At 30.4% G+C, this 21,977-nt stretch overlaps 3 protein-coding genes across 4 annotated transcripts; 1 reads left to right on the forward strand and 2 right to left on the reverse strand.

Annotated features, from left to right (window-relative positions):
• Positions 1–5,274: 5,274 nt before the first annotated feature.
• LOC110629571 (H/ACA ribonucleoprotein complex subunit 3-like protein) lies at positions 5,275–7,261 on the reverse strand. The gene is made up of 4 exons (XM_021776598.2): positions 7,143–7,261; positions 6,956–7,020; positions 6,257–6,299; positions 5,275–5,610 (listed from the first exon to the last, which is right to left on the reverse strand). The coding sequence occupies exons 2-4, from the start codon at positions 7,007–7,009 to the stop codon at positions 5,513–5,515; spliced, it is 195 nt and encodes a 64-aa protein (XP_021632290.1). The 5' UTR covers positions 7,010–7,020; positions 7,143–7,261; the 3' UTR covers positions 5,275–5,512.
• Positions 7,262–7,885: 624 nt separating this feature from the next.
• On the forward strand, positions 7,886–9,978 carry LOC110629555 (uncharacterized protein At1g03900). The gene is made up of 3 exons (XM_021776582.2): positions 7,886–8,626; positions 8,967–9,254; positions 9,679–9,978. The coding sequence occupies exons 1-3, from the start codon at positions 8,138–8,140 to the stop codon at positions 9,742–9,744; spliced, it is 843 nt and encodes a 280-aa protein (XP_021632274.1). The 5' UTR covers positions 7,886–8,137; the 3' UTR covers positions 9,745–9,978.
• Positions 9,979–10,130: 152 nt separating this feature from the next.
• On the reverse strand, positions 10,131–16,678 carry LOC110629554 (protein CHROMATIN REMODELING 8). Of its 2 annotated transcripts, none has more exons than XM_021776581.2 (8): positions 16,446–16,678; positions 15,305–15,592; positions 14,352–14,903; positions 13,807–14,212; positions 12,576–13,449; positions 11,824–12,433; positions 11,057–11,527; positions 10,131–10,967 (listed from the first exon to the last, which is right to left on the reverse strand). In XM_021776581.2, the coding sequence occupies exons 2-8, from the start codon at positions 15,392–15,394 to the stop codon at positions 10,329–10,331; spliced, it is 3,642 nt and encodes a 1,213-aa protein (XP_021632273.1). In that variant the 5' UTR covers positions 15,395–15,592; positions 16,446–16,678; the 3' UTR covers positions 10,131–10,328. The 2 variants fall into 2 exon arrangements, with proteins under 2 accessions (XP_021632273.1, XP_021632272.1); XM_021776580.2 differs by having other exon boundaries at positions 15,305–15,444; positions 16,446–16,677.
• Between the last annotated feature and the right edge of the window lie 5,299 nt (positions 16,679–21,977).

The raw sequence follows: 21,977 nt of genomic DNA on the forward strand, positions 1-21,977 counted from the left end.
CTGTAAAGATGCAAGCAAATTCCAATGTTATCCAAATATGGAATTTGGGTCCTTAATTTTTTTTTTTTCTAAAAGATAATTTCAACTTGGAGAGTCCATAATTGGCCCAAACTTTCAAGAGAAGGCCCAAAGACCTACAAGAGCAAAACATAAAAACTAGGTCACTAAGGCCCGACTCAGATAAACAACCAAACTCTAAGCCTCAAATAAAAACACTTTACTCGAACAAGACCGGTTTATCAAACCAGATAACAATGCGCCCAAAATCGCTGCCTGCGTCGGAGTAGGAGAAGTCTCTCCTTGAAAAATCAGTCAAAGCCTTATTAACCCACTGACACAGTAAGAACACGACAGCTTAACAAAGCCAAAAACCTTCGCAGCAGCGTAAGCGAGCGACATAAAGGAGATGACTGGTAATAAATTCTTTTGACTAATATAAAAAGTAGCAGAAAGATTAAATGTACTTTATAAATATTAGAGAACATAAGTGGACTTAAAAATTATAAAAAATAATTAATAGATTCATTAAAAATATAGGAACTTAGTAATAATTCTCTCAAAAAATTGTGACCGTCGCTTCTCGTCTGGCAGATTTTTTTTTTTTTATAAATCCTCCGGCGCTGCAGGCTTTTTAATTAATAAAAAAAAATCTTTTTTAGATATTAATAATATAATTAAATATATTTTATAATATATACAATAAACATATTTTTATTATATATATAATATAAACTCAATATATTAGAATTTCATTAAATATATTTAATGTTCTATTATAAAAAATATGAAATACTGTAAAAAATATGAATGTTTATCAATAAATATGTTATTAGTATTATTTAATTTTAATAATATAAAATTAATATAGAAATAATAATAATAAAATATTATTTATTATAAAAAATTATATTATAAATAATTTTTTTATATTAGGTCATTGTCATTCCGAGAAGCATTCAAAAGTCGATGACCAAAAAAACTGCATAATAAATTGGCAATTTATATGTTGAAATTTGAATTTTATGAAAAGTATAAAGATAAAATTGAGATAGAGAGCACTCACAGACATATTCTCGTGATAAGTGCATCCGAATAAATCTGAGAGATTTCAAGTTCGAATCCCTCACTCCCCATTTCAAACAAAAAAAAATTGAGATAGAGATGGATTTTGTAATAATGTCCAAATGGTATTTACAAAGATGCGCGAAAAAAAATTTGGGTAAAAAAGTTTCATTTGCTATTATCTCTTTTTGAAAGAATTAAATATTATTATAGAATGTTATTTAAAGTTATAAAAAGTAAGTAATATAAATATTTAAAATTATAGTAATTATAGTTGTCAAAATTAAATAAAAACAATTAATCAAATCGATTTAATTAAAAATTAAATTATGATTAAGTTAATTTGATCTCATCTGAATTACATCAGTTAAAATTAACGATCTGAATCATTTGTTAATCAATTAAGCACTTTTGCTTACAAAGTAAATTAAAATTTCCAAATCAAGTCGATCATCTTTTAACTTAAAAAAATATAATTGTTGGGAATAAGAATCCAACATTGTACCTCTCATGCCATTTCCAACACTGTTGTCATCCAAGCCAACATTACTAATAATAACTTGTTTTGCAGTATTTTAGATATATATATATATATATATAAGAGAAAGTAATAACTAATTAAAAGCAAATTTCTTAAAAAAATATATAAAATTAATAAAATAATTATTTTATTTTAATCCAATTAAATTATTATATGTTTTTTTATAAAGTAAAAAACGTATAATTTTTATTTTTATCTTTGTTATATAATTTCCATATAATAATATTTATTTTATATTAATTAGTAAAGAAAACTTTAAGTAATTTTCAATTATATAAATGGAATATTATTAATTTATTATTAATTTTTTTAAATTATTGTTTAAAAAATATTTTAATTCTTAAATTTAAAATTTATTTATAAAATATATAAAATAATAATTATAGTTAAAATATTATTATTATTAATATTATAACATATATTTCATAATATACCGATTAAGTTATATTTCGATTTCCATTTAATTTTTAATTTTTAATTTTTTGCTCTGATCAATTTAATAATCGGACTGAAAATAATGACAATAATTAAAAAATTATAATAATTAAAAATATAAAAAATTCCTTTAATTTTTTTAATAACTATTTATATAATATAAATAAAATTTTATAAATATATAATTTTTATTATAATAAAATATATTTTATTATTTATATTATAAAATATATTTAAATATAGAATAAATTATATTTTAATTTCTGAATTTAAACATGATTAACGAATCAATCTTTTTATCTTTAAAATTAAATATTTAATTCTCTAATGTTTTTTTAATCAATAATTCTCTAATTTTTAAATTTATCAAATTTATAGTCTTTTACTCTATAATTCTATTAATTTTATATTAATTTAATATAAAATGACAAAAATACTCAACCATCTTTTTTTTTTCATTTTGTGTTTATAGCCTAAGAGCACTCCTTTGTCTTCTAACTCACAATAAGAACAACAAAGAAATAAACCCACGTAGCAACGTGAACACAAAAAACATCATTAACTCTTTAGCTTCGACCATACAAATTATTAACACAAAATATTAACACCTTTATTGCAAAACCCATTGCTGTAATCTAAAATGATAATAATTTCAAAACAGATTTAAATTTTAGAAATTTAAAAATTTAATTTTAAAAATAAAAAAATAGTTCATTAATTATATTAAAATTTAAAAATAAAAATATAATTTATTCTTAAATATATTATTAATGTTTTTAGAAGGTTTTTCATAATTAGAATGCTTACGAAGCAACAGCTTTGAAAAAATTTGAGAGATTCTCTGCAGACGAAAAGGTTTGACCGTCAAACTTGTCGCACTTGTGAGCATGATTTTTTTTTTTTTTTAATTATGGCTTGGAAGTCACCTTTGTGTTGAATCAAACACCTATTTCATAAATATTTTTTGCTTTGTCGTTCCCACAAATATTTTTTTTTCCCTACTTTTTTTCATAAAAACCCATCATCAACGGGCATTATCTTGACAAACACCATTCAAATATGCTGCTATGATATTAAAAAAACAATATTATAATATTTTCTTAAATACTTCTTTTAGTAATTAAAAATTAAGCCTTTTTTTAAGAGAAGAGAGAGAGAGAGAGAGAGTGGCAGCCCAACTCCTCATAGTCAATAGCAACAGGACTCTTTCCCTACAGCAGGACCAGGTTTTTCACTCAAACAAGTTAAAGGTAATACAGTGAGAGCTAAAAGCAAGACAACAGATAAAGAAAAAAATTTCATATTTGCGTTGTAAATGTCGCAAGCTTTTGTCTCTATGAATGGGAATATTTTATTTAAATGACTGGAGATCAAGCTGTGAAGCTTATAACATTCTCAACAGTCCTGAAGGAACGCTACAATGCATTAGCGGCAAGTGTCTTCTCGCAGGATTTTAAACAAGAAATGCCACAAACTAAGACAGTGTCTAAGTGAATTGACAAAGGTAAACGCAGGGCTTTTTGCAAAATTAGGGTCGGGGCTATTTTTATTTCCGGATTTGGGGTTGAGAAAATTTTATTTGTGATTTTGGAGTTTGTTGCCGAAAAGGACGCCTGGCGCCTCTTTGACAGGCGTCAGAGTCTGGCTGGCTCTTTTTTTATTTTTTTAAATGTCTGGCGCCACTTAAAGTGGCGCCAGACAATTGTTTTTTATTAAATTATTTTTATTATTATTTTTAATTATTAATATATTATAATAAAATATTTATATTATATTAATTTTTTTTATTTATATTATATTTTTATAATAATAAATATTTTTTATAATTTTAATATATTAATATTTAAAAAATTTTATTATTAATATTTAAATAAAAAATTATTGGAATTATATTTCAGGATTATAAAATTGATATTATGTTGCGATATATTAATACATTAATTATGTAATTAAATAGTACAAATATTTTGTACACGGTTAATGTTATTTTATAACTTTACAAAATACTAAGCGTAGTTATAAATAATTATTGTAGTTATAAATAATTATTATATTATCTTACTATTAGATATTATACGAGAATTGAGTTATTTATAATTTATTAAAAAAATAATTAATTAATCTAATTCAAAATAAATTAATTAAATTTATTATATTTGATAAATTATAAACAATCATGTGATCGCATGCAACATTTAAGTGGCCTATAATAATATTTTATAATTCTAAATAGCAGTTAATAAAAAGTAAATTTAATTTTTATAATTTTAAATATTAATATTTATTTATTTATTTTTATAATTATAAACAATAATGTAATTTAAATAATTAATAAAAAATAATAATTAAATATTATATACGATCACTTGATTATTTATAATTTATTAAATAAAATAATATAATAATTTTAAATATTTTATACGAATTGTTTATAATTTATTAAAAATAAAAAATAACTAAATTAAGTAATTAATTCAATAAAGCTATTTTATACAGATTTAATAGCACTATAATGTTATAATTCTAAATATTTTTATAATATTATTACATATTGAAAATATTTTTATAAAATATAATAATTATTTATAACTAGTCTTAGTATTTTATAAAATTATGAAATAATATTAAACGTATATAAAAATATTGATACTATTTAATTACAGAATTATTGTATTAATATATTAAAATAATAAAAAAATTTATCCATCTAATCGCAATATAATATCAATTTTATAATTCTGAAATATAATTTTAGTAATTTTTTATTTAAATATTAATAATAAATTTTTTTAAATATTAATATATTAAAATTATAAAAATATTTATTATTATAAAAATATAATATAAATAAGAAAATAATATAATATAAATATTTTATTATAATATATTAATAATTAAAAATAATAATAAAAACAATTTAAAAAAAACAATTGTCTGGCGCCACTTAAAGTGGCGCCAGGCTCTGGCGCCTGTTAAAGAGGCGCCAGGCGTCCTTTTCGACTGCCACGTGGCAGTCAAACCCCAAAATCGCAAATAAAATTTTCTCAACCCCAAATCCGAAAATAAAAATAGCTCCGACCCTAATTTTGCAAAAAGCCCGTAAACGCATGATGGGTTCCTAACTTCCAATCAGACAACGTGAAAAGGAATTAGAGCCATCCTTCTATTCTCTTACTATCACTCGTCCCAACATTATCAAATAAAGGGTATGATTTTTCAATCCACCAGTCAGCCAATTGTGCAAGCAAAACCCAAAGATTCAGGTTTCCAGAATGAGTTAGTAATATATTTTGCCAGAGCATTTCAATCATATAACAAATACTGGCTACAATAGTTGTCCTTGGTTATGGGGCAGAAATTAACTACATTCTATAGCCAGAGAGGTTACAAATGGGAACAGTCTTTGGCAGTTGAGAAGGTAAGCTCCGTATTTAGACAGTTCAACTAAAATACAGCAGAAAGCAGACGATAGACTCAGTACTTCTGAGGTGGCTGCTGGGTTGGCAACAATCCAAAGCGCTTCTTTAGAAGAACTCTTTGCCTTGAGTATTTGTCATCAGGAGAGAAGCGAGCTACAATTGAGAAAGGAAACAAAAATAAATCAATAGAAAAAAAACTTCCCGATGTTCTTAAAAGCTTATAAAATGATGGAAGGATGACGACATAGAGAGACAACAAAGAATTAAATTGTTTTTTTTTCTCCTTAAACTATAGCCTTCTTAGAAACTCAGTATGTAAACTTTGTATGGCTTTGTTAACAACACAATTCAATCAAGCAATATGGTGCAAATCATAGGCACTGGTAGCAGGCAGTGAAATATCAAAGCTGCAGGCAAGGAAGAATTTCAACAAACAATTCACCAAATGCCTCAACAAAATCAACCAAATGCTAGTAATCCATCAACAAATCATCCCAATTCTAATATAGTAAAGCTGATTCAAGTAGCCAAAAAAATAGAAGCAGCAAGATAAAATTTGGCAAACTGATTTTGCAAAAGGCACAAATTGAGTTGGTGACATTTCAAGTCAAGGATATATCTGCATCAGTTAATGCAATGCTGACAAGATTTTCTTAGAAGAATAATCATATGATTATAGCCCATTTAAATAGGAAAACAAAAACAGTGAACATTGAAGGGCCAACCATCACAGCCCTTTAAACATACCTCTTGTGAACTGAAAAATCAAAGTACCATACTCCATATTAAGAAATATTACCTGGATGAGCAGATTGAGTAGCCAGTCCCAGTGGTGACTCCTTCTGCATGCAAAAGAGCAATTCTACATGAATAAAGCAAAACTACACAAATAAAACGAGCAAATATTGCAAGCTGAAAAGCCTGTACAATACACACATTTGAGCATGGGCCTCAAAAGCAAAATGTATTTAAGATTAATAATTGCATAAGCCACTCCAAATTTGTCCAATTTCAGGAAACCATCTAACATATGATCACAGGCAACACTTACCAATCTCACAATTAAAAGGGAAAAAAAAAGATCATCAGAAAAGCAAAAACAGCATGATCTTTAATTGATGACATATCTATTTTTGTGATGCTGTCGACGGATTAAACCTAAGGAAATAAGAAACAGAACAGAATGGTGCAATTTTCTAAAAGTTTCCTGGTACCATTCCTCGAGCATATCTATGACAGATGAATCAGCCTGTATTCCATTGTTGCTTTTAAAGCCATTTACATCATAAAATTGACAGCAAAACAACAAAGGTACTGTACAGCCAAGAATTGAAGTGCTCTTACCAGATTTTAACTTTGTACCTTTAAAATAATGAATTAAGCAAACGTTTATAAATCCACAACAGCTTGAAAATGACAAAGCTCTCACAAATGACTCATAAGAATGCAAATTAGAACTGCAGATCAAGTAAAAGACAGCATCTAGAAAGGAACATACCTTGGTGGTGTACACCTTATCACCATTCTCGTTTATGTAAAACTGAAGATACATTTTGAAACCACCTGCTTAAAGCAAAAGACAGCTTCCACGATGTAAGAACCCTAATATCCAGTTCAATCACCACCACCTACAAAGAACAACGATGAATACAGGGGAACAATCAAAGTTAAGACGAGAGATTTACCTGATAAACCTCTCTCAGCAAATAATGGCTTTGGAAAGGGTTAGGGTTTATGACTGCCTTTTATAGGGTGAAAGGCTCTAAGCCCAGCCTGGCCGAGGTTAAATTAATATCTAAGTCCAGGACCTTTTATGACATTAAAAGGTTTGTTGTTATTTTAAAATCATTAAATTAAAATATTTTTATAATTTATAAAATTTTTAATTTTTTTATTAAAAAATCATTAACCAACTTTAAATTATTTATATTATTTATTTTTTTTAATTTAAAAAATTATTAATTAATTTTTTAAAAAATAAAAATTTATTATTTATTATTATATTAATTTTAATCGTTAAATATTTTATTATTTAATTTTTATAATTTTTAAAATTTATTAATTAATTTTTTTAAAAATAAAAATTTATTATTTATTATTATATTAATTTTAAACATAAAGTATTTTATTATTTAATTTTTATAATTTATTAATTAATTTTTTAAATTTTTAAAATATTTATTAATTAATTTTCTATTAAAAATATTTTAAATTTTTTTATAATAATTAATAACTAAAAAAATTATTTAATAAATTTTTAAAAATATTAAAAATATTTTAATATATTTTTTAAAATTAAAATATAGTAAGTTTTTCATTAGACTAAATAATAATTACTTTAAATTTAATGATATGTATTATTTATTTAATTTTATATTTTTAATATTCTCCAAAAATAATTGGGCCGGAGGATGAAGAGAGCGGGAATGAGACAAAGGGCAAATTGGTAATTAGAGCAAAAGTTTCTCTCTCTCTCTCTCTCTCTCTCACCGTCTCGTTGCAGTTGACAAATCAATCACTGATCATCCTTCGAGGCCACGTCTCTGCAAATCTGAAATCTCTCTCCTCCTGATACAATCCCCGCACCTCTCAAATCTTGGAAGGATTATCCCCTTACAAATCCAAGCCCAAGATCTCTCCACATTTCCCTCACAGTCCTCCGAGAAAACCCTCCAAAACGATGTCATTTGAGGAGGACGAGGAATCCATGGAGCATACTCTCCTGGTGGTACGGGAGGTTTCCGTCTATAAAATTCCTCCACGGTCCACCTCCGGCGGCTATAAATGTGGGGAGTGGTTACAGTCCGACAAGATCTGGTCCGGTAGGCTTCGGGTCGTATCGTGTAAGGACCGATGTGAGATCAGGTTGGAGGATCCCAACTCCGGCGAGCTGTTCGCAGCATGTTTCGTACACCCGGGTCATCGCGAGACCTCGGTGGAGACGGTTCTAGACTCTTCTCGGTATTTCGTGCTTAAGATCGAGGACGGAAGAGGGAAGCATGCATTTATCGGGCTAGGGTTTGCAGAGAGAAATGAGGCATTTGATTTCAATGTGGCATTATCGGATCATGAGAAATACGTGAGGAGAGAACACGATAAGGAGGTTGGGGAGACGAGCGAGAGCGATACTCACATAGATATACATCCTGCTGTTAATCACAGATTGAAGGTATTGTTCTTCTTTTTCTCATTTTGAGATTTAATGCCTCATAATAAAGCAATGCTTGTAAATTGGAATGGCTGGTTGATGATAATTGTGACTTGATCAGGTGGGTAGTCAGGAATTCTATAGTCCTGACATTTTTGCATTGATTATGAACTCAACTTTGTTGTGAACTTCTAATTTCACTGTTCTTCCTGTTGGAATTTTCATTATTTTTGCTGTTTACTTGGCTTAATTGATTTTCCGCTAATGTTTTTGTAGTTGATTTATATGGGTTTAAAGTTCTAATTAATCTAATTTTGGCTGAAATTAACGTACATTATCTTGAAATATTGGATGAGTGTAGGAAGGTGAAACCATTCGGATAAATGTGAAGCATAAACCATCTGGTGGAACTGGAATGCTTTCAGCTGCAGGACTATCTGGGGCTCATTCTGGAAACGGAAAGCCTAAACCTCTTGGCCTTTCTCCTCCACCAGATGGGGCAGGAAAAATTAGGTCTCCCCTCCCACCCCCTCCAAATGATCCAGCTGCTGCACGAATGACTGCTGCTAATAATGGTGTTGCTATCAAAGCACCTAATGAAAATGCAAAACATTCTACAGATCCTTTGTCAGATCTTTCTCCACTTGAGGTAATCCTCTTTCTCTGTAGCAGCTTATGTTTGTCTATCTCCAAAGTGGATGAGAGCATAAGCATCAATATATTTTTAAACCTTTTTGAAATGCCATACATCAATATACTTTATCTTTTTTGTATTACTGCCTTTAGTTGATCACTTGCTTTATGTTCCATCGTTGAGCAATGACAATGAGATATCCAATTGACGTGCTTGGTCACGTTACATGTTAATCGAAGTGGTTGTCCTTTTAGCAAGTTATGAAAGCGTATCAATTTGCTGCGATTGCATATTGCTGCCTTCCTTTTTTCAATTTTTTTGAGACTCTGGATGTGTGCACTTGGATAGTTGATATCCTGGCTTGCCCCCCCCCCCTTATTTTAACCAAGTATGACGTATCCATCTTGTGTTATTGCTCATTTGCTGTTGGTGATTGCAGATGAATCTTCCTTCAGCAACATCTGGTTCGACAACGACGTCTGCATCAGGATGGGCGGCTTTCTAGTTTTCTGGGATATGTATTTAGTGTAAAATTGAAACATCTGTTTGATTTCTTCTTTCAAAAAAGTGAAAATCAACAATATTAATAGAATTGACAAAAAGAAAGAAAGCAAATCCAAATAGGTTCATGTGTGGAAAATAATGTTTAATGGAATACATGGATGCTTTTGTCTTCCTACGTGAACTTTGATTGATTGTCCCATTTCTACACATAATGGAAAATTTGAATTATGTTGCATCTTCATTCTGGTCGGGTGATGTGGAGCGTGTCAAATTAAGCTCCATACAGAATTTATATGAAGCTGTGATTGTGATATATGAAGCTGCTAGTGTTGAAAAGGATATTTCTCAGGTGTGCATGTTAATCAAATCTCACCAAGGATATATAAATTACTTTCTTCCAAATTAATTAATTTATTTTTTAAAATTTTTGAAAGCCAAAAAGGTATTGCTATAATTCAGCACTACCAAAAGGCAGTACGATCACCAAAATGCTTTACATGCAAAAAATGGAGGGAGCTCACAACTCGAGGGATAGCCCTGTTGCAACATTTGTAATCGAAGAAATGAACTACTCAAATGCATGGGTTATGACTGTCGATACTCTGGTTTCAAAACCCAGAATTTTCCATTTTGGTCTTCCTCCAATTTAGCTATTTCCTTCAAAAGATTCTTAAACAAGGGCAGATCCTTGGAAGGGATCCTATCCTTGAAGTGCTGCACTATGCTTGATGAATCGGTGCTTCCGCCTCTTTGTTGTATAAAAGTACAGATCTGACGTATCAATATTTCAGGCTGGACAGTAGATGAATTTTGAGATGAACAAGACATTCCATTAGTAGAACTTGATCCCAGCCCAGCACCGACAGCTTTTTCTTGGTTTCCACGAATTTTAGCTAGTAGTTCAGCTGAGGATAATGCTTTCCCAGCAGAAGCTCCAGCTGCTATTCCATTCAATCTGCTTGGTTTATTACTGGATGATTGGTCGGATGATCTAATCAGCTGGGAGTTCACAGTTGACCCAAATTTCTGACGAACAGAAGATGGTGCACCAGCAGCCCCAGATTTACCCGTCCATGTCGGGACAGATATGCTATCACGACTACGAAGCATTCGTGATTGACGCAGTGCTTCTGCTGCCTTTCGCGCAACTTGGGAAGCCTGCTCCTCAAGCCTCATTTTCTCTTCATCATGTGCATTCATAATAGCATCATGGTTCACAGCGCTCTGAAGGAAGATAAGAGATGCGTTTAAAGATGATAAACAACAGTTTCACCATGTAGAAGCTCAAAAGATAAACCGATAGTGAAACTTACATGTAAACCATGAGCATCAAAAAGGCTCCTCAAAATATTTGTTTCTTCATCTACTTCACCGTCACAGTGATTGGCTTTTTCTTTTCCTTTCATCCTGGAACCTCCACTATTACGTTTGCTTTCTTGGTTAGTTGCAGCATCATCAAAATGAGACGTGCTACCTTTATGGTGCTTCTGCTTGTCCTCCTTTTCTTTCTTTGCACCAACAACATTTACATCTTCAGATAACTGACTGAAAATATTAGATGTTTCAGTTGTCACACTTTCTCCATCATCATTCAAAACAAAAAGGTCCTTCATATCTCGAGCTCTGAAGAACCTTCTCTGCTGTGGGTTTTTCAAAATCTTATTAGTAAGAAAATGCTTGTAAATCTGCCGGTGGTACACCTTCTCCTCAATAGTTCCACGTGTGATCAATCTATAGACAGTAACATCCCGTTTCTGACCAATACGCCAAGCCCTTTCCCTTGCCTGTTATGAGCAATAAAAGTCCTCAATATCTAGAAATATTGATTAACAATACAGCTAAATTCAGATTCTGTCTCTATAGTGAATCAAAATCAATATTTTCAAAAAATATATATATATATATATTGGAATTCCATTAGATATAGATATTATTTGTACGTTGAAAGATAACATAAGCAATACCACAGAAATTGTGATTATTACCAAGTATAACTTTTAAAAGAATTTTATAACGGCACAACTCAAAAAAAGTAGACATGCAAAAAAAGTTAGAAAACTAATAATTAGCAGCAAAATACCTGCATGTCAGTTGAAGGATTCCAATCTGGGTCAAAAATAATCACTCTATTTGCACCGGTTAGATTAGTCCCTAATCCACCAACCTTTGTAGTTAAGATGAAAATGAAGACATCATTTGAGTCGTTAAATTCATCTATTAGGGCCATTCTCTGCTTTACCGGAGTCAGGCCATCCATTCTCCGATAGCAGTAGCCAGCAGAAATTAAGAAACTTTCAAGAATGTCAAGCATTTGTTGAGTTTGAGCAAAAAGAAGAACACGATGTCCCTGCTCCTGCCAAACCTTAAGCACTTGGGCAATGACTTTCATTTTTCCACTTCGTTCAGGATTTCCATAGTCCGGATTCTGACATGAATGTTCTCTCTCCAGCAGATCAGGATGGTTACATATTTTGCGCATCACATCTATTCCATATAAAGAATTCCTATTTCCATCAAGTATTTGTTCAACCTCCGTACTTGCAAGAAATGCTCTATATACAGAACGTTGCTCTGCAGTAAGGCTACAAAAGAGGACGTGTTCAGTTTTTTTAGGAAGCTGAGCATTCACATCCACCTTCATGCGCCGAAGAAGATAAGGCATAATCAAGTCACGCAGGACTACAGCACACCTGTAACAAGACAAACATAGGATCCATATATTAATTATCACAGACAATTTAATTTGAAATTAGTAACCCAATGGAACTATAAAATCTGAATTTCATGCAAGCTCAGATCCACCAAGAAAATTTCAACCATAACAATTTGTACCTGTAGGCTGTAGATACTTGAAGCGGTGAGGCATTAGCATAGCCACCAACAGATATAGGAACAGCAAATTCAGCCTCAAAAACAGGCAGTACCCCCAGTTTGCCAGGGAAAACAAAATCAAACAGAGACCACAGTTCACTCAACTTGTTCTGAATTGGTGCTCCTGTCATTATTATACGGTGAACCGTTTGAAGCTGCTTGCAAACCAGAGTAATTTCAGCATTTGGATTACGAATTCGATGTCCTTCATCCAGAACTGCATAACCCCACTCAATGTCAAGCAATTTTTCTCCTAGTAACCTTAGTTGCTCATAAGTGGTAACAAGCAACCCAGATTCTGATTTCAAAACTCGATTTATCAAGGAATCCCATTTATTGGAATTTTTAGATGATAAATTTCCCTCATAATTGCTGTCGAGAGAACCTTCACTTTCATTATCACTATCAGAGGATTTGGCCTGCTTTTTCCTATGGGGAAATTCCTGTGCTGAATCATGTAGTAGCTCCACATGAAAGCGTGGGTACCACTTCTGTGCTTCCCTTTTCCATTGTCTCAAAAGTGTGACAGGGCAAACAACAATGCTCGCTTTGTACATGTTACTGAAATGCAATGCTCCCAGAAAAGATAAGACCTGGATGGTCTTACCAAGACCCATCTCATCCCCAATAATACCACCAGCTCTTTGGCAATGCAGTTCCCAGAGCCACTGCACTCCCACTTTCTGGTATTCGAAAAGCTTGTTGAAAATAGCTTCTGGGATTTTTAGCCCACCTTCAAGTGTTACAAAAGAAGAATTGCCATTATCTACATCTTCACCATCCTCTAACTTTTCATCTTCATAGCTGGATGTAACTGAAGCGCACTTTGCATCATCTGCAGAACAAAGATTCTACCAAGTTCATACGATTTATATATGATAACAGTTGCATCTCTGTTGGGAGAATATCACTATATCTTTACTAAACATAAAAATCGCAATGAAATTATTGAATATAGTTCACAGTGTTCCGCATGGCTAAACAAAGGTAATTGGCTAGCAGCAAGATTATGCAGTCACACTGGTTGAAAGACATATATGGTACAGGCTATGTTGGAGAGGTTATGTATGAACAGCTGTAAAGAGACAATGTATGAACAGCTGAAAGTAAGCAAGCAGTTCATACGGCACAGAAAAATACCTTACCCATGCAATTCTCAAACAAAGTAAATGATGAAAATTATTGAACGTACCACTTTCTTCCAAGAGGGTTTCCTCATGTGAAATACGTTTTCTCCATTTCTGGCCTGGCAAAGGACGTTTTCTTTTCCTTTTGGAGCCCTTCCCTTTCTCCTCGTCACTTTCTAGGGACCGAGGAATTTGCAAAGGTGCTCTCAGCCTCTGAAAAGGATGAGTGGGAGCTTCAAGCTTTGGCAAAGAATCCAAATCAAGCATTTTAGTCCTTGGGCGAGCTTTTATGGCCTCTGTCATTAACTGGGAAGCTCTAGCAATACTGTCAGAGGCAATATCATCACTTCTGTCCTCCTCCTCAGATACTTTGCACCCACTTGATGGCCCTGGTTGCTGAAGACGGCGTTCAAAGCCCTTAAGCTTATGAAAAGGTGTTAAAATACCTTTCCTAACCAGTTCATCCCTTTCCTAGGACATAAAACAATGTAACATTAGCAGTTTCCATAGTTCACCTCACTGAAACATGCAAAGAAGTCGCTTCATCCTTCATATTCTACTGTTAAAAGAAACTAATTTTAAAGAAAACTAGAAACAACTTTTAACTCACTGTTTCAACAAATCCTGCAGACACCGCATCCAACGTTGCATCAAAATCTGTATCATCAGTAAACGAAACTGTTTTCTGACTCCTTTGCCTTTTTTTGCCTGGTTTCTGAACTTTCTTCGCCTTTCTTTTTGGTCTAGATTCTTCCTTAACCATATCTGCCAACAGATTTTCATAGTCCATACCCTTGGTAGCATCATCTTCTTGCAAATCTGAAAGTTCTTTCTCAATTTGAACCTTTGTCCTCTTAAGACATTTTAGCCGGTCAGCAGCTAGGGCTTGTTGAAGGGTGAAATCAATAGGAGAAACCAACTCATCATCCTCTCTATCCCCACACTCAGCTTTATCATCATCGTCATGGTCCTCACTACTGGCAACATTTTTCACTTGTTCAAAAGTGGATGCAACAGCATCTATTTCAAATTTTACAGCCCTCAATCTATTATAAAGTTTTGTTTGGCTGGTAGATGATGGGTCAATGTTTTTTGACTTGTCAGCAAGTTCCTCCTCAGTGCTCCCTCCACCTTCACTGACATTTTCAGTATTGTTTGTCACCTGCCACATAGAATCACTTTTCTCAAATTGTAACACTTCAATGAATGACAAGTTCATATTATTCTCATTGCTAAAACAAGATAATGAAATATAGAAGAACCTCACTAAATTAAGCAAAATCTCAAAAAACTTTAGAAATACATGCCAAAATTTATAATTTCACTTAGATCATCCTTTAACACGCCTTGAATTTCATATTTTAGTTGATAATGCTGCCTTGCCTTTAGAACTTATAAGAGATAAAATATATAATATACAGAAGAGTCCAAGCCCCAAAACCTACGAATTTACACTATTCAGTCCTGATAATATCAATTCTAATGCATATGATGATATGTGACTTCTCAAATAAGAAAGGCAACACATTTACATTGCTCTACAAAAATAAAAATGATTCATACCTCTGCTAAAATGTCCCGCTCAATGTCTTCAGGATTTGCAGATGCTATTCCCAAAGTACTGAGAAGAGCTTTGTCCTCATCTTCCTCCATGATTGTAAATCACACTATTCAAACACCATGACAATGCTGTGCTAAGCTATCTACAAGAACAAATGATGGAGTTTAAAATTCATCCTCCAAACAAATGTAAATTAGTCACTGTTTCCAGGTTGAGGAATCCAATTAGAGCAGCAGGTCGCCCTACTCCCTCACGTAGGAGAAACATGTTTTGCTTTCTAGGCCATGTGACTGCAGTTAAAGAAATCCATGGAATCAGAAACCTAAATTTATACTCCATGGATTCAAACGATCTTCTCTTCTGAACCCTCATTTGGGGGATTATGAAAATCCAAGAATTCTACCTCACATTTTTCTTAACCAAACAATATATTTTATCCAAATGTATGCATTCTTCAAAAAAACATCTTTCAGATTCTCTCAAGCTGGACATACATGCCTAATGGTAACAATGGAACTAGACAAAAAACATGATTCTTCCCTTTCAAGATACACTGTTTCCAGCTCAAAACTTCAGCATGCATACCAACAAATAAAAAAGATAAGGGTAAAAGAAGGAGGAGAGAAGCTTCAGCAACCAAACCAATTGACATATTAATAGATTATTATCTCTTCTTTACTTTTTTTTTTTTTCATTTTTCTTAGAACTAATCAATCAACGTATAACAAAAAAAAAACAGTATATTTAACTGACATACATCTTCAATCAATTCCATAAATTTTTCAGTTACTCAAGTTACAGATACACTCCTACAACATAATTGAGCTGCAATATCTCTAAAAATAAATTCCTTGCACAAAACCATTAGAAGAGCTACAATCCATGTTCTACCCATCAATATCTGAGCAACTAACTTACGAGCAAACCATAGAGTCCACTGCTCAGCCACCCTGGCATAGAACAACCTCCTTGTTTTCTACGATATAATGCAAACGTTTTCCAGATTTTCAATTGCGACATTCAATTGCGGAACAAACATAAGAATTGCGTAGCAGAAAAACAGAACCAAATCAAGCAAACTGATTAACGAGCAAATAACACAACGAAACAGACGTTCTTCTATAATGAAGTCTATTAATATACCTAAAAGGTCGGGAGTCTTTAATTTCAGCTCCAAATTAAATCTCTCGTATTCAGTTTTTTGCCCTAAAAATATAATTGGGAATTTCTACCGATGCCGAAGATAGATTCATGGTTTCATGGTCTTCCTTCGCTCCTCTTTACTCTTCCTCCTCTGCGCTCCCTTTCCTTTCCCAGCAAGAATAACGTCACTACGACGGCCCTTAAGCCGACGTCGTTTTTAAGGGCTAGTCACCGAACTTTAGAGCTTTTCACAATTTTAGCTCAATTTTTTAATTTTTATCAATAAAATACTATTAATATAAATTTCATGATAAAATATTTGATATTTTGACTAGTTTTTTAATTCTTTTTTATAGTAGGCAATGATGAGTGAGAACTCAAATATATATTTATGAGATGAATTATATATGTATTTAGTCATCGTATCAAATTAAGTGATCTATTAAATAAAAAAATGATTATAATTTAATTTTTTTAATTTTGAATATTAAAAATCATTATTTCAATTTTATACAATTATAATTAATATTAAAATTATTTTTCTATTAGAATTACGTGTCAGATTCATTTGAATTTTTATAATTTTTAATAATTTTTAATTTATATTTTCGAGACGTATTGGTTAAAAAAAATTTATTTTATTTTTTTTAATTATAGTATTATCTTTTAATTTTAATAAAAATATTAATTTTTTATTTTTTATAATTATTCAACCTTTAAAATTTTTTTTTTTTTGCTGGGTTTGCGAGTAAATTATAACTTTGGAATGACAGACTAATTTAGAAATTGAGTTTATAAATTTAAGGATTTTTAAATAAATTCTATATTTTTTAGAATTTCTATAAATAAAAAATGTGATTATGCTAAAAATTAACTTTAAAGGTTGATTAATTGTGAACATATTGAAAGTATTAATTTTTTTCATAAAAAAAATTAAAAAAGTGATAGTTTTTTTTTGAAAGCAAAAAAAGTGAGATTATAATTATGAAAAAACTAAAAAATTGTACTGCTGAGATTAGATTTTAATATTTAATGCTTGTGATTGAATAGATTTACTGTTTGTTTGATTAAAATTATGGCCATAAGTAAAAAAATAAAAGGAAAAACAAAATTTTACTTAAATAAATGAATAATTTTGATAACAAAACAAAACTTTATATATTTTGGTAATTCAAATTCTTTATATCACACTCATCTTCATCACGTTAAATTTTAAAATTGAAATTAATGTTGAAAATTTAAAGGATAATGACAAGATTTAAAAAATTACATTAAATAAAAAAAATTAGTAAAATTTTGATTTTTTTTCGACCAATGGAGTTCATGAAGTATCAGGATATGGCAGACAAGTAGTTCACCGCACATCAATTACCTATATATATTAATTTTCCATTTTGCTAGAGTTTATAAAAAAAGAAATTAGTTGGAGGTGATTGAATTCTATAATTTATTAGACTTTGCATATCATTATCTAAAGCAGAGCAGTTATAATAAAATAAATAAATAAATAATTTAAAATGTGCACATCTTCTCTTCAAATTTTTCATATAAAATTAAAATTTAAAATTGTTAATAATAATTCAGATTTGATAGCACTCCGAGCCTTAACCTGTGGAAAATGCATCCTTATAATTTTGAGAGGTCTAAAATTCGACTTTCCTAACCCCTATTTCAAAAAAAAAAAAATTGATTAATGCCCAATCAAACAGTATATCATATGAAATAAAACTCATCTTCTTCAATTTTCTATTTCTTCTTGTTATTCTTTTTGGCATTTTCTAATAGCGGCTAATAGTAAAATTTAATTAACAAATAATGATGAAAACTCAATTTGTTGCTTTGCTAATTGTTCTTCTTTGTTCATTTGGATTTTTCTCTTGATGATGAGGAATTTCAACATTTTGCACATCCACCAATTTTCCTGAAATTTTGTTTTGATGCTTTTATTAATTAACTACGAAAAGGCTTTTGGTTAATAAAATTATCCTCTGTCTATATTTCCATCTTTATATAAATAAATTTAGCTGATAATTCTATTTTTTTTCTAAAAAAATATTAATTCAATGATACTAGTAAATAATTAAAATTTTTATTAAAACATAAAATAATGTAAATATTTAGTCTTATAATAATAATATAGCTGCTATACTAGTTATATATATTAAAATTATATAAATTATAAATATTAAATCAATTAAATCAAAATTAAAAGAATTGAATTAAATTTTTTGTTCTATAAGAAAATTTTTCAAAACCAAAATCCATTTGGTACTTCTTCTCTCATGTCATGTAAACACAGGATAGCACCGATAATAAGTTTTGTCAAATTAATTTTATAAACCGATGAAGGAATCATGCAATGCACCGGAGTGGGGTAATCATTCGGTCGGTTCGGTTTTGAATCAAACCGAACCGAATAAATCAAAAATCGAAATTTTAATATTTATAAAAATCAAATTGAATTGATTTTGATCAGAAATCGAATCAAATCGAACCGGTCTGATTCGATTCAATTCATTTTGAACAGTTTCGATTTTTAATAATTTTTTTATTTTTTACACTTTATTTTTAATATTTTAAAATTTAATTAAAATATTTTAATCTTAATATAATTTAATTTCTCTATATTATTGAAAATAATATATTATTATCACTAATCGGTTTATTTCGATTTTTTTAAATTTTTTATGATTAAAATCGAACCGAATTGAAATAATCAAAATTTTTAAAATTAAAAACCGAACCAAATTGAATTGAATAAAAAACCGAATCAATTTTTGAAATTAATTCGGTTCGATCAATTTTTTTAATTTTAATCGAATACTGCTCAACCCTACATCGGAGGCTATGACTTTCATTAGAAAATTAGAGAAAATTGTTTTGTGGATACATGCAGATAGAGAAATTTATAAATATTGAATATATCGATTTAAAATAAAAATAATGTATTTTTTATAAGAGTTTTATACATTTTTTTAAAGTAAATTAGGTCTGGGTGAAATTTAATTTGTGAATTCTAAATATTTTATTGTTTATAACCATTAAGTTATAAAATCTTTTTGATCATAAAGTGAGTTTGAACTTTAGTTATGAAACTCTTTTAAAATTAATTGTTTGTATCATTAATAGAATTAGGGAGTTTTTTTTTTATAAATGTATAGTTTTGAGATTGATTAATTTTAATTTTAATTTGTTTAATCCCATATAATTACATAAAGGTTTTTTTTTTTCTTTGTGAAAGATTTATTTTCCCAATTCCACAATTGTTTAACTTTTGTTCCAACTCTATATAACAAATCTTCAACTCAAAAATCCTCCCGTTTAAACCTTTTTCATGGAGGACAAACTCTTGAAACTTTCAGTTTTGATTTTGACCTCTGGATTATACCCTACCCAATGTATAATGGATTTCATACTATACCATTGTGTTTCAAAAGATCAATCTTCTAAATTACTTTCTCCATTTTATTTAATCTCAAACTTTTTAATTTATTATAGATTATAATTATTTTATCTTATTTTTATAAATTTTTAATTGTAATTTTACCTCAATAATTATTAGTGCCATAGTAAGAGCAAAATAGTAATCAAAAATTAATTACTCTTAAAATTTTAAAAATTTCAAATTAAACAAATTTTGTCTTCAAAAGTTTCAGACTAGAGGAACAAATCTCATAATTTTAGTTTATTTTTTCTTCACATACATTGATAAAAATATTTTTTTTATTAAATTTCACATTATATTTATCTTAAAAATATTAAATTTTATTAAATATTAAGAGATATTTTAAAATTATTTTTTAAAATAAATTAAAATTAAATTAAATTATAATAGTGAAACATTAGTATAGTGTAAAAATGAAAGATGAAAAATAATTTTGAAATAATTAAAAATGAAAGATGAAAAATAAAATCTTATTCAATTCATTTTAACCAACGAATGAAGTTGTATTACTCAAAACACAAATAAATGGATATGATTTTGTTTAGTCTAATTTGGATTTATATTTTATAGGATTAGCTAGAATATAGGCAAAATTATTAAATTTTAAAAATAAATAAATAAATATATGTATTAACTTTAATATAATTTATAGATTAAAAAAATTTTTATAAAAAAAATAATTTATAAGCACTAAATAAATTGGTTTTTTTATAAATGTAAGCCAAAATATTAATATTAATATTTATAAAATATTTAAATTTGGAGTCCATTTCATGTTGTAGGTGTCAAACTACTTGCTGATCCTACAAAGGTAAAGTATCCCTTAAAGCCTACGAATAATACAACCTTAGTGAACAAACTTGCCATGTTTTGGTGAGTCCCTCTTCTCCCTATCATTTGTCATAATAAGTAATTTAATTCAATTTTATTAATTTTTTAATTAAAATCAAATTAAAAACAATTAAATTTTTTAAAAATACAAATTGGATCGAACTAAAAAAATTAAACTGAACTTTCTAATTAATTCGGTTAAAACAGTTTTTTGAGTTTGAACATGCTCAACAGTATTCATAATTACGAAAGACTAATCCCAAAATATTAATGCTAAGGTGCGCTGAGCGAGCACGCTCAGGCCTGTATGGGGGAAGGACCCCTATGCGGGTGGATCAAAGGTATCCCACATCGGAAAGATGTTCAAAGGGAGAAGGCCTTATAAGTCTCTACCCTTGAAACCCCAGTGGACGCGTTTTAAGCAAAACCGTGCGGCCTTGAGGCAAAGCGGACAATATTCACTGGTGTGGACCCAGGACCCAGATGACCCAACGTCATCAAATGGCGCCGTCTGTGGGAATACAACCCTGGTCCTCACGAGTACGGTGCGCTGAGCGAGCACGCTCAGGCCTGTATGGGGGGAAGGACCCCTATGCGGGTGGATCAAAGGTATCCCACATCGGAAAGAGGTTCAAAGGGAGAAGGTCTTATAAGTCTCTACCCTTGAAACCCTAGTGGACACGCAACGTCATCAAATGGCGCCGTCTGTGGGAATACAACCCTGGTCCTCACGAGTACGGTGCGCTGAGCGAGCACGCTCAGACCTGTATGGGGGCTAATTGCTGGTCTCCTTTATTTACGGGAAAAAGGGATCAGTAGACTGTTATGGTAATGGATTGGATGTAAAGATTAAGGAGCTGGGACAGGTTGGTTGTGGTGTTTATATATAGTCAGTTGAAAGAAAGAGAAACCAATCCTTTGAAACTAAGGAATTATGTACAAATAAGCTCCATATATGACAGCTAACTTTAATGGATTAATGAACCTCTCGCCCAAAGTCTAGATCCAAAGTTTTCACCCCAGGCCTTGAGAACAGATGGATAGGTGAAATTATCGGGTCTAATTCCTTTACTTATCATCTTTTTATAGGGAGGGAGAAGAAGAAGGGATGAGAGAGATAGAAAAATAAAAGATAGTCGGAGAAGAAGGGCAGCCAAAGAAGAGAGAAAGAAGAAGAAGTAGGCTATTAATGAGTGAGAAATAGGGAGAGAAGGGTAGCAGGGGAAGAAGACTACGGTAGCAATGAAAGAGGTAGA

This window comes from Manihot esculenta, chromosome 13 (genome assembly GCF_001659605.2).
Source record: "Manihot esculenta cultivar AM560-2 chromosome 13, M.esculenta_v8, whole genome shotgun sequence".
In the NCBI taxonomy this organism is placed as follows: domain Eukaryota; kingdom Viridiplantae; phylum Streptophyta; class Magnoliopsida; order Malpighiales; family Euphorbiaceae; genus Manihot; species Manihot esculenta.